This window comes from Leucopleurus acutus (genome assembly GCF_964270905.1).
Source record: "Leucopleurus acutus genome assembly, chromosome: 5".
Classification (NCBI taxonomy): Eukaryota; Metazoa; Chordata; class Mammalia; order Artiodactyla; family Delphinidae; genus Leucopleurus; species Leucopleurus acutus.
In genome coordinates, this window is record NC_139147.1 from 38795449 (window position 1) to 38808737 (window position 13289).

The 13289-nt window shown below is 35.9% G+C and overlaps 1 protein-coding gene across 7 annotated transcripts in view; it reads left to right on the top strand.

Annotated features, from left to right (window-relative positions):
- Window positions 1-13289, top strand: part of CADM2 (cell adhesion molecule 2) — a gene marked incomplete at both ends in the record, with an annotated part of 1072922 nt that overhangs the window by 816309 nt on the left and 243324 nt on the right. For 6 of the 7 annotated variants that reach the window (XM_082839305.1, XM_082839307.1, XM_082839309.1 and 3 more), the window contains one exon: window positions 8647-8796. The exons of the other annotated variant lie outside the window; for it this stretch is intronic. In XM_082839305.1, the coding sequence (XP_082695431.1) occupies window positions 8647-8796 (150 nt within the window). The remainder of the gene's footprint in view (window positions 1-8646; window positions 8797-13289) is intronic. 7 annotated transcript variants of the gene reach the window in all.

Genomic DNA, 13289 nt, shown 5'->3' on the forward strand with positions numbered 1-13289 from the left:
TAATTTAGTGGAAGTAATAGCATGCTGTGTGAGCATTTAGACATATTTTTAGACTTTAATTTAAGCAACAAGAATGATCTTGAACTTTCTAAAATGCAGGTTCTTTGTGTAAATGCCCCGAACCAGATGATAGAACAGATGAGAGAGAGAGAGAGAGAGAGAGAGAGAGAGAGAAGCACAAAGCTGAGAATAGTAGAAGGGAAAACCCTAAATAATAATAGACTATCTTTGTATTTCATTTAAAAATGAGTTACCTATTTCTCTCATTTCTTGTTGAGGTTTATATTTAAGAACCTTTAACCTATTTTGTGTCTACTAATCTATCTGGCATTTGGGTTTTTTATAACCAAAATAAGAGAACCTTAACATGAGACCAGTATTTTACATTTATAATAGGGTTCTTGAGCAAACACAAAAATATTTAAAACAGAGCAAAACATTATGTATGCCATTTGATACAGGTGCCGATACCTCTGTTGAATTAAATAATTTTGTAGACTGAGTTGACAGTTTCTGCTATGTATAAATATATTCCAAAAGGAAGGCTCAAAATATGTGGCATTTTTTATGTCATGAGGAGTTTACACTTTTTTATTGAAAAACTGCATCTTAAATTCTCTTCACATCTTGTTCTTACTTGTTTCCATTCATTGTTTTTAAATCTGGTTCTTCCTTTGAGAAAGTTTTGCTCATTTTCAGGAAGGAAAAATAATGAGGTCCTCAGTTCCTGTCAAATAACCCACAAAATTTGATCATTTACCCTGAAAAAATCACTAACTGTTAACTCCCTCTCAGATGTGCAGAGCCTCAACCTCTGCCTGTCTGTCTAGATATATCTCAGGTGATTATTGCTCTTAGTAAGTAAGCACTCATGCACAGTGTGCACTGATCCACTGTTGTGGCCCACATTTAATCTTTAGCACAGGAAAAGAGATGGAGAAAGCCGTTGCTTTCACTCATCATCCGTTCAGGAGATAGCAAGGCTTGAATAAAACCATTTATGGCAGCAGGGCCATGCTTTGGGATCAGTGTTCCAGCATGCACCTTCACCTGCCTGCTCTCTTTCAACAATACTGCTGGCTTCAAATATCTCTCTTCACTGTTATGCTTATTGCTTCTCTATGCTAATGGCACATCACGGCCTGCCACCAAAGTTGAGGTGGTCATAATCTTAGGATTTGTCTCTTTGTGTTCTGTGTGACAGTGTGCTAGGTTCTTGGTGGTCAGACAGGAAGGCATGCAAGAAACGTGTGAAGGAAAGACAACTCTTAACTGAGGTCAACAGGAGTCAAGTTTCAGTTCACTTGATTTTGAACTTGGTAATTGCTAATCTAGACAAAGCAAAGTTTGAACCAATCTTTTCCTAAGTGTATGACAGGTGGAAACATTGAAGAAATAATGGCAACTATTTAAAGGCAGGGTCAGGAGAGCTATCTTTTCAAAATATTGACCAATCATTCTTCATTAAAGTGTCTTTCACAGCAGTAAATTAGAAAATTATTTACATATAATTACTGAAAGTGACCTAAATGGTTTTCAACCAATGATGCTAGTTAGAGAGGAGTAAACTCAGCAGCCTAAGAAAAACTAGCAGTTCAATGGGGGGAGGGATAAATTAGGAGGTTGGGATTAACATATACACACTACTATATATAAAATAGATAATCAACAGAGACTTAACTACATAGTGCAGGGAACTCTACTCAGTTCTCTGTAATAACCTGTATGGGAAAAGAATCTGAAAAAGAATAGATGTATGTATATGTATAACTAAATCACTTCGCTGTACACCTGAAATTAACACAACATTGTAAATCAACTATACTCCAATATAAAATAAAAATTAAAAAAAAATTTAAAAAAACCTAGCAGTTCAAGATTACTGTCCAGGAGCAGAGAAAAAGGGAGCTTATTTTATTGGGAGAATGGTGGGGGGGGGAGGGGAAAAAGACTGTTGGAAAGTGATATGAGGAAAAAGGAAAGAAAACAAAGAAGAGACAATAAGAAGAAAAAGAACTTCAAAAGCAGAAGTATACTGCATTGGAGAGAGTTTATTGTTTTTTCAGAAAAAAACAATAACAACAACAACAAAACAACTTTATGCTAAAAATGTATGTAACAGCCCCCTCAAAAAGCATTGAGAGTGGCTTTTTCAGTGGTGTTCTGTAAACGTTTAACCACTGGGTCTGTAGGAAAACATTGACTTGCGTTGTAAGCCAGTTACCATGGTGAAAATACTCCGAGTGTGGTCAGTTTCAAGATACCAAGTTATGTCATCACTGAGCATAAAGGGAGAAGACCTGCAGTCAGTTGACTCTCTCACCAGTTGAGCTGGTGTCAGTTGGCTCTAGCATATCACTGTTTTTACTTGAATTTCAAATATTCCTTCGCTTATTTAGAAATAGATATAAATGGTCTAAATGCATCTTAGAAATGTTTGACTCCAAACTATATGTTTCTTTTATAACAGCCACTGAGTCAGAATTAAGCTCACTTTATTTTCAAAGTGACTCTATGGTTACACATGTGAGGTTTGAAGACTGAGGGCAAAAGTTGAGTACCTGGCTGCCACACTTTCTAGTCATGTGACTCTGGGCACATCGTTGAATGTTTATCAGTTCCCTGTCTTCAAGATTGAGATGATGACAAGGTTGGCATGAAGATTAAATCATTGATAATGGAAATGCACTTCGAATAGTGCCTAGCATATTGTGAATACTCAGTGAAGATTTGCTGTATTTTTCATATATTTACTGCTGGCTTAGTGATGGTTGAGGGAGGAGATAACACAGAAGGGCACTATTAAAATGGATGTTGATGCAAGGGAAATTGGAGCAGGAATGGAAGATAAAATATTTTCCATCTCAGAGGTCTATCTACCTAAGAGGGCTTCAGTATTATATTTGGTATATAGTATATATTATTATACTTAATATTCAAAACAAGTTAGTGTTTTCTATGTTTTTTTTTTCCCCTTGTGGAGCATAAATTTATCACAGTCTGTCCTTTTGTGTCCCATTTTGGGAGCTGACAATGGTATTCAATATGTCTGTTCTAGATCACCATCTGTTATATCTTATGTACAGCTCTTAAGATTTTTAAGCAGAACTTTACAAAAAATGTTTTAAGACATGATACTGATAAGGCTTATATTATTTAATTTTTCCATATTTTTTTTTCTCATTGAGGAATTAGTCTCTCCTTCTGCTCCTCCATTTTGACCATGAACAAATGCAGCAGACTTGAGTTACTGTAATCATCCTATTGTCACAAATTCCCCTACAAATGCCGGCAATTGCTCCAAGGGATGCTTTCTTTTTGTACAGTGAGTGCCTAGTGCTCTAATCACAGTACAGAATGTTAAGCTATGTAGATGATTCTAAGGTAAGTAAGATGCCCTAGTTACCTGACCCTTAATTAGCTTAGAAACAAGTAAGGGGGATTGATATTTATGCAAAAAATAAAAAGAAATAAATACAAGGAAAGGAGGAGGAAAACGATGGCCATAGGTTGCCTGGAAAAATAGCCAGCTTCTACAGTTCCAAATTGGAAGTTGTGTTTCCTTTAAGTCTCATCATAAACTTGTTTGAAAACAAATGACTCCTCTGAAACCAGGGATGGTGGTGAGCTTAGCTAGAAGAAGGATCTTTTTAAAATTGCAACAAAAAGAATAAAATACCTAGGAATAAACCTACCTAAGGGGACAAAAGACCTGTGTGCAAAAAACTATAAGGCACTGATGAAAGAAACTAAAGATGATACAAACAGAGGGAGAGGTATACCACTTTCTTGGATTGGAAGAATCAACATTGTGAAAATGACTCTACTACCCAAAGCAACCTACAGATTCAATGCAATCCCTATCAAGCTACCAATGGCATTTTTCACAGAACAAGAACAAAAAATTTCACAGTTTGTATGGAAACACAAAAGACCCCGAATAGCCAAAGCAATCTTGAGAACGAAAAAAGGAGCTGGAGGAATCAGGCTTCCAGACTTCAGAGTATACTACAAAGCTACAGTAATCAAGACAGTATGGTACTGGCAGAAAAACAGAAATATAGATCAATGGAACAGGATAGAATGCCCAGAGATAAACCCACGCACATATGGTCACCTTATTTTTGATAAAGCAGGCAAGAGTATACAATGGAAAAAGACAGCCTCTTCAATAAGTGGTGCTAGGAAAACAGGACAGCTACATGTAAAACAATGAAATTAGAACACTCCTTAACACCATACACAAAAATAAACTCAAAATGGATTAAAGACCAAAATGTAAGGCCAGACACTAGAAAACTCTTAGAGGAGAACATAGGAAGAACACTCTGTAACATAAATCACAGCAAGATCCTTTTTGATCCACCTCCTAGACAAGTGGAAATAAAAACAAAAATAAACAAATGAGACCTAATGAAACTTAAAAGCTTTTACACAGGAAAGGAAACCATAAACAAGATGAAAAGACAACCCTCAGAATGGGAGAAAATATTTGCAAATGAAGCAACTGACAAAGGATTAATCTCCAAAATTTATAAGCAGCTTATGCAGCTCAATATCAAAAAAAACAAGCCACCCAATCCAAAAATGGGCAGAAGACCTAAACAGACATTTCTCCAAAGAAGATATACAGACTGCCAACAAACACATGAAAGGATGCTCAGCATCACTAATCATTAGAGAAATGCAAATCAGAACTACAGTGAGGTATCACCTCACACCAGTCAGAATGGCCATCATCAAAAAAATCTAGAAACAGTAAATTCTGGAGAGGGTGTGGAGAAAAAGGAACCCTCTTGCACTGTTGGTGGGAATGTAAATTGATACAGCCACTGTGGAGAACAGTATGGAGGTTCCTTAAAAAACTAAAAAGAGAACTACCATATGACCCAGCAATCCCACTACTCTGCATGTACCCTCAGAAAACCATCATTCAAAAAGAGTCATGCACCACAATGTTCACTGCAGCTCTATTTACAATAGCCAGGACATGGAAGCAACCTAAGTGTCCATCAACAGATGAATGGATAAAGAAGATATGGCACATATATACAATGGAATATTACTCAGCCATAAAAAGAAACAAAATTGAGTTATAGTGAGGTGGATGGACCTAGAGTCTGTCATACAGAATGAAGTAAGTCAGAAAGAGAAAAACAAATACCATATGCTAACACATATATATGGAATTAAAAAAAAAAAGGTTCTGAAAAACCTAGAGGCAGGACAGATATAAAGACACAGACACAGAGAATGGACTTGAGGACATGGGGACGGGGAAGTTTAAGCTGGGAAGAAGTGAAAGAGTGGCATGGACATATATACACTACCAAATGTAAAATAGATAGCTAGTGGGAGGCAGCCACATAGCACAGGGAGATCAGCTCAGTGCTTTGTGACCACCTAGAGGGGTGGGATAGGGAGGGTGGGAGGGAGACACAAGAGGGAGGAGATATGGGGATATATGTATATGTACAGCTGATTCACTTTGTTATAAAGCAGAAACCAACACACCATTGTTAAGCAATTATACTCCAATAAAGATGTTAAAAAACTAAAAAAAAAAAATTTTTAAATTAAAAGACTAAGAACCTCCAAATAAAATTAGCCTCAATGATATGATCAATGAATTTTAGAAATTCTTGTTGATGGTAAACAAGATGAGTACTATACTACACCTAGACTGCCTTCTCCCTTGCCATCATACTCTATCCTAGTTTTTGATTATTTTGCAGAAGCTCCTTAACAAGTTTCTCTTCCTCTTTGCATCTTTCAGATGTTGATTCATACAAGGCAAGGCATGTAGTAGGGCCCCCAAAATACTTTTTTGATGAATACATTGAGGATGAATCCTTAACTTTGTAACCTACTAATTTTTCTAATTGGAAAAATTAGTAATGTCTTTAGAAAGACTCTCTGAGATTGAATTAAATGACAACCTGTCAACTTTGAGCCAGGAGGAGTTAAAAGAGAAAAGTAGAAGCTAACTTGATGCTGTCTCCAGGTTAAAACCAGAAATAAAAGGCAGTTCAAAGCTTTGAGAAGAAGTTTGACTGCCTACAACACTGGCTTTTGAATTGATTTTGGAAACTACATATCATAAGTGTATTCAGGATTAGTAAATTCTCCATATGAGTTTGCTCTTTATTGGGAAAAACTAAATTATTTGACTGCAGGGATTTTAGGCTTCAAGGTCCCAGGGAACTGTAGTCAGAATCCATGTGGGGAGAAGATGGAGGGAAGCTGTCCTAATCGCCTACCTGGAAGGACAAAGTCTAGGTGTGCTAGTGTCTGCAGAGTCCCTGGAATGTAGAACACCCTAACAAATTTTAGTTTCTTCTATAGGCCAATAAGGAAAGACAGAAATAATTATCAAATGTAAGTTCTAAATAGGATAAGATATTTAAGGGCAGTTAACATTGATATCTTCCCTTATTTGATTTTAATGTTATAATTGAAATTTATGAGGACATAGTTCAGCTAGGTATGAATTCAAAGTTTCATTTTTAAAAGAGTACTTTTTTTTTTTCCTTTCATTGTTGTCTAATTCACATTTAAACAAGTAGTGATATGACCCAGCAGCCTTTGTGGAAAAATAAGAATAAAATGTTGAAATTTCAGAACAAACTCCAACTGGTTCATTGACTCTGTTTCACCATGGAAAAATCACTTAACCACCCAGTGTCAGTTTACCCATCTCTGAAATGAGAAGGATAATATTTTCTTATGGGGATGTTTTGAAAATTATTTTGCAAATGTAGTGGATGAAATTGTTGCAAGCATCACTGCTCTTTTTCTACTTTAAAGAAGCAGACAGTATTATTTATGTACCAGTTGATAGTCAAATTGTCATCTGGGATGAACTATGTGTATTTATTAGCAGTTATGTGCTTTTTATTACTTAAAGGATCCCCTCCTCTCCTAGATTGCTCAGTTTATGCATTATGTCAATAACTGGGCACCTAAGCAAAGTATCTTAAAAACATTCTGAGCTTCATATTTATGAGCTGCTAATCTGATATCTTTGGTAATTACTCCTTCCTTCTGTTTTAGCTCATGTTTTCTCTGATGTGGTTTTTCACCTCACCTCACTTCACAAGATTGATAGTTCTCCATGTTTCCCTGCTAGAGGTCACCTCTGAGCTGAAGGCAAAACACATCCCATTCTGGCTCCCGTTGACTTTGAAGTCAACTATCAAAGAGTTTATTCCAGACATTGCCTAACCTCAATTTAAAAACTCCACCCTAAAGATTACAGGGAGATATCCTGGGGAGTTGCCATAGTGACTCTAAGAGGTTGGCACTGAGGAGACAAAGCTACTGATAGCAGATTTTTATACTTGATAGGCTTAATTATATAACGTGGTCATGAACCTCTGTGCTTGTGTCATTTAGGTCTGGAAAGAAATTTTCCCCTTCAGGCTCTTCTCTCTCTTATGGTGCCAATCAACGGGCTTTTTGGTAATAAGATTCTTTATGCCAATAGCTCCAGCATAACCTCAGGTGGTGCTTGTAGTAATGACAGAATCATTACAAAACTAAAGAAGAAAAGGAAAATATATTTCATGGGTGTGATTAAGTTATCATAATGTTCTTGCATATGTAAATTATCCTTGACTTAATAAACTACCTCGCTCCCATAATAGTATTTTAACCTGGCTTTAGAAAGTCATTTTTTTTACCCATGTTGATAATTGTTATCAGACTTTGCAGAGTTCATCTCCAGATCATCTTGCTGCAGTGAAATTTACATATTATGTTGCTGTGTGCAAGAATTTTGTTTTAACTTTAGAAGTGCTTTTACTAAGTAATGTTATTACATGAATTACTTTAATAAATTAGTATAACACTTAGGAAGATAGAATTGATTACATTCTAATGATATCCAAATTGACAATGGTCATTTATAGATACATTTTTCCTTGATTTATAAAAGAAATATATATGCATTGGAAAAAACATCAGGAAACTACAGAAAGGAACAAAAAAGAATATTGTCTCTATCTCCTGGGCTAGAGTAATCACTTTAAGATTTTGATGGATATTCTATAAGATGAACACTTTTTGAAGAATACTTACATTGTTTTCTCCAGCACATTTTGTATTTCTCAAAACAGCTACGTCTACAAGAAACCCTGGTGAAATAGGATTCTTTTTTTATTTCTTCTATCAGAAATTGAATCTAAAGTTCTAGTATTCATATTTTATAGGCTTTATTCAGGATTATAAAAGCTACAAGGAAACTATTTTACCTGTTTCTTCTGCTGCTTTTAAAGAGTTCAATTCATCCAAAATTATTATCTTCAAAGATAACCAGGTCTAGTACCATATAATTAATGCAAGGCCAAGGGAAATTAATGATAATCATGTTGCTATTTAAATATAAATCTTCATGTGTGCCTAGGAGGAGAAGAAGCTTTTCTGGAGCATGTGAGGGAATATAAAGGAATCCTAATGGTATGTCAAATTGTCGTCTTCTGATTAAGGGTTTTCAATTATGTTTTGCCTTTTTATAATATATAGTTTTGCTGTTGTTTGGTTGTTTTAAATTTTACTTGGAATGAGGAGTTAAGTCCATATAGCTCTTGGGAAGTTAATCATTTTAGAACTTTCTTTTAATCAACCTTTTCTTTAATCCCCTTTTAGGCAGCCAAGGACAGTTTCCTCTCACACAGAACGTAACAGTTGTTGAAGGTGGAACTGCAATTTTGACCTGCAGGGTCGATCAAAATGATAACACCTCCCTCCAGTGGTCAAATCCAGCTCAACAGACTCTGTACTTTGATGACAAGAAAGGTGAATACATTTTCTTTTAAATGTTTTAATCATATTCTAAAATATCCTAATTATAATGAATTTATTTTTCTGAGATGATTCAAATTATTCCTTTTGATTACCAAACTGCTGCTGCTTGTACTTAAACATGTTAAATATTAAATACTTTAGTTTGTAAGTCATAAACACTAAAGATAACCTGTGTCAACTTTTTAATAAAATAAACAGTTCTAATTCCGTTTCAAAAATAGTTTTATGCCTTCTCTTAACAATTATCTTCTCTCAAGATATCACATGATTTTGTTTTCTTGTAGATGCCTTTCGTATAGATTGAATACTTTTTCCCTCACTCCTGGCAATAGGATATATTATTTTTATTACTCTTAGTTAAAATATTTAGAAGACACTTTATGATTTTGGAAAGTTCTGTGCTTTCTCATGAATTCAGTTTGAAAGTAAGACTTACAGAAATGATTCCAATAATAAGTTTAAGTTACTCCATGTTTCCAAAATAAACTGAAATTAAGTAAGAAGCTGTATTTACAAGTTGAGTTGGACTTCAGTGATTAACTGGGCTTTCTAATTGGATGATAGATTTTGATTAAACATTTTTAGAGAACTAAGGCAATTTATGTTATATAATTCAAGCAAACAACTAAAAATGTATACTGAATTTCTAAGCTGTCATCCATTGTTATAAACATTGGGAGAAAATGAGTTCATAAACTGTAGTGAAAATATGGAGCTGTTGCTTTAGGTAAGTTTAAATTATATAGGATATAAATATCTGTATAATAGCTATTCAGCATGGTCTTAATTCTGTGGCCTAATTAGTTGACACATAAACTTAACTATGACAGAGGGTTAGGAATGCTAGCATTTGTTGTTCTGGCTAGCTCCCTCCCTCCCTCCTTTGCTTCCTTCCTTCCTTCTCATTCCTCTATGTAGGTACAAAAATTAAAGCTCAGGGATACAGAGCTCTGGTGAGAACTGACTTGCTAAACCCAAAGCTTCTCAACCTCAGCTGTATTTTACAATCATTTAAGATGCAATTAAAACACTGTGATACTGCATATGCCTGAAAGATTCTGTTTGGAAAGCTCCTGAGAACAACTGGGAGCATAATGTGAGATAGAAATAAGAACAGAGCTATGGATAAAGCTGTTAACAGTAGCAGCCACCTGTAGAAGCTGGTGCAATCAGTGACACAGACAACCCTTTCGTTTTCTCTATTGTTCTCCTGAGCAGTTGTCACTTGCACAACACGTACGGGTTACTCTAGTCATGCTAACTCACGCTAAGCCTCTGCACTTAGACTCTGGCACAATTTAGCATGTTTGTTTGCTCGAGATAAGCCTTAGGATTGAGGAGGGCTAGGCAGGTAAATGCAGACAAAAAGACAGTATGGGAAAATCGTGATATGAAATCTTTAAAAAAAATGCTTTTATTTTCAAACCCTTGCATTTGAGGGACATCACTGTCAAGGATCCCTTCCACTACATGACAAGGAACCAAACCAAGGACTTGTGAAGGAATAAACATGTTAGTTTGCCATTTATGAAAGGTTTCTTTATTCAATGCTTTTCGTTATTCTGTTGCAACTGATTATTAGAACCACAATAGAATTAGAAAAAGTCTAATATCAAAAATAGAAACCTGTTATACTATACAAACACACACACACAGAGACTAGCTTTTTACAGCATAACTCTAACCTGTTAAGGCAATAAGGAAAGAAAAAGTGAAATAAAGCAAATGCATGCTTCAACAATTCATATGATCAGATGTATCTAGTATTTTGTAGCAGTGTAAAGATACAGGGATATTGCTAAATATCCCAGATATAACATGATGGGTTTTTCTCACCATGATTATCCTTCAGAAAAGAGGGGCTTTCTCGAAACAAATTCTTTACAAATCTAGTATTTTATTTGAAAATAAAAGCATTTTATTTTAAGGATTTCATATCACAATTTTTCCCCGTACTGTATTTTTGTCTGCATTTACCTGCCTAGCCCTCCTCAATCTTAAGGCTTATCTCGAGCAAACAAATGTGCTAAATTGTGCCAGAGCCTAAGTGCAGAAACTAAGTGTGAGTTAACATCACTAGAGTAACTCTTATGTGTTGTGCAAGTTGCCAGCTGCTCAGGAGAACAATAGAGAAAACGAAAGAGTTGTCTGTGTCACTGATTGCACCAGCTTCTACAGGTGGCTGCTACTGTTAACAGCTTTATCCATAGCTCTGTTCTTATTTCTATCTCACATTGTGTTGCCAGTTGATCTCAGGAGCTTTCCAAACAGAATCTTTCAGGCATGTGCAGTATCACAGTGTTTTAATTGCATCTCAAATGATTGTAAAATACAGCCGAGGTTGAGAAGCTTTGGGTTTAGCAGGTCAGTTCTCACCAGAGCTCTGTACCCCTGAACTTTAATTTTTGTACCGACATAGAGTAATGAGAAGGAAGGAAGGAGGGAGGGAGGGAAGGAGGGAGCGAGCTAGCCAGAACAACAAAACAGGTGCTTCTCATTGATATTACTGTTGCCACTAGGAGTCCCAAAAGGCATTCTGAGTAGCCTTTCATGCTCTCTGGAGACCCAGGTCTCTGAGGGTTCTGGCTTTAAGGGCTGAACAAGTATCTCAGGATGGTGGTCCATTGGTTCAGCTAGAACTGGAAAAGCCTTTGTTGTTTACTTGGAACAAAAGAAAAGCATGCTGTGAGTAGGCAGTTGATGATCAGCTAAAGGAGACTTAAGCGGAACCCCTTTTCTTAGGAGTTTCTCTCAAGGAGGTTAAATGTGAATATTCAGGAATTTCTTCACAAAGGAGATAGGTGTCTGGAGGTAATTGGCTAAAGTGAAGCTAATATTGTAATATTTTTTATTCAGGTGAAATAAAGAGGAGGGCAGTGAATTCAGGCTTTTGCTACCTTGAGCACATCCTAATGTGATCAGTAGCTTTCTCCATTTACAACTGGAGAAATTGAGAGTCAAACACTCAAGGAAAATTTGTCCACAGATGTTCAGCGAATGACTGGTAACGAAGGGATTGGAATCCAGGTTGGCCTATGTTAGTTTTAACTAGAATGCCCCTGAGAACAAAGGTGTCCGGGCACCAGGTCACTTTACATATAACCCAAGTGGCCTCTGCCTTTGATCTTGGCAGCTGCCTTTTACTTAAGGAGCATCAGTTATTTTCAAACTGTTGAAGGTGTATATACAGTAAGACAGAGGGATACATTATAGTCAGCACTGCCCAATAGAACTTTCTGTGATGATGGCAATGTTCTATATCTGCAAAACAGTTCTGTAGTCAGCAGTCATGTGTGGATACTTAAGTTAATTTTAAAATAATTAAAAATCTGTTTTTTTAGTCACACTGTCCATATTTCAAGTACTCAAAAGCCATGTGTGGTTACTGTTTTGGAAAACACAGTTCTAGATGATGACTCACTCTTTAGATGCCAAAATAGACCTTGTCCAATTCCAGCCTTGGCTGTAGAATATGCATTTTCCAACGGAGAAAACCCCAAGTCATCATTAAAATGTATCAAATATTCAATAAATGAAATTTTACTGTTTAAATTTCACAGATTTAATGGTGACATTGTAGCCTAGGAGACAGGGAGTCAGATCTGACTTCTAATTCTGCTTCTGACACCAACTGGCCGAGAAATAAAAGGGGCTCATCAATATCCCACCAAATCAGATGTTCTAGTCTTTGGATCAGAATTGCATTTTTAACAATTTCTCTATCTACTTTGTTGTTTGCACCTGAAAACCAGAAATCATTAACCTATGAAGTAGATATTCAATTACAACTCCATTTCATTTCTGCATATGAAGACTTTTGTATGAAGACTTCTTCTATAACACTTAAGAAACTGCAAATCTAAATAGAAAATAAAAATCAAGAGGAAGATTTACAGGTTCTTATGGGTCAGAGGGACCTAGAGCAAATGTAGCCACTTGTTATGGCCCTCTTCTCTTTCTTTTTGCACAGATTTTACCGTATCTTGTTATAACTAGTAGGTAAGCACTTGGGATAGAGTGGGTATAGGGAGACAGGGAGAGTAGGGAGTCGAGTTCACTGAAACACCACATGAATGCTGTGTGGTATTTGGCAATAGAAGTTTTAAAAAAATCAATTAGGTCATTGTGTTTGTTTCTCTGCCGGTGTGGGAAAAAACAATTGAAGTAGTACAATCTGATCACTTAATGCTCAGGAAAGAACACTTCAATTCCTTCCTATTATTGACAGAAACTACTTTGTACAAACATCTCCAGGAGTGCATAGTATATGCATTTAACAGACGTATCTCTGTGTGCTTGTATGTGTTTTTGTATAAAAATGTAAAATACATAACGTTTTGTGATGCTACTACTTTATAGTAGTTTTGCTTTTTTGCATTATGCTTCAATGATTCTCAAGAATTTCTTGAAGGAAATTTTATTCCTGAAGGAACGAAAATAAAATTTTATTAAGGGCATAGCCAAAAAAAAAAAAAAAAACCGCT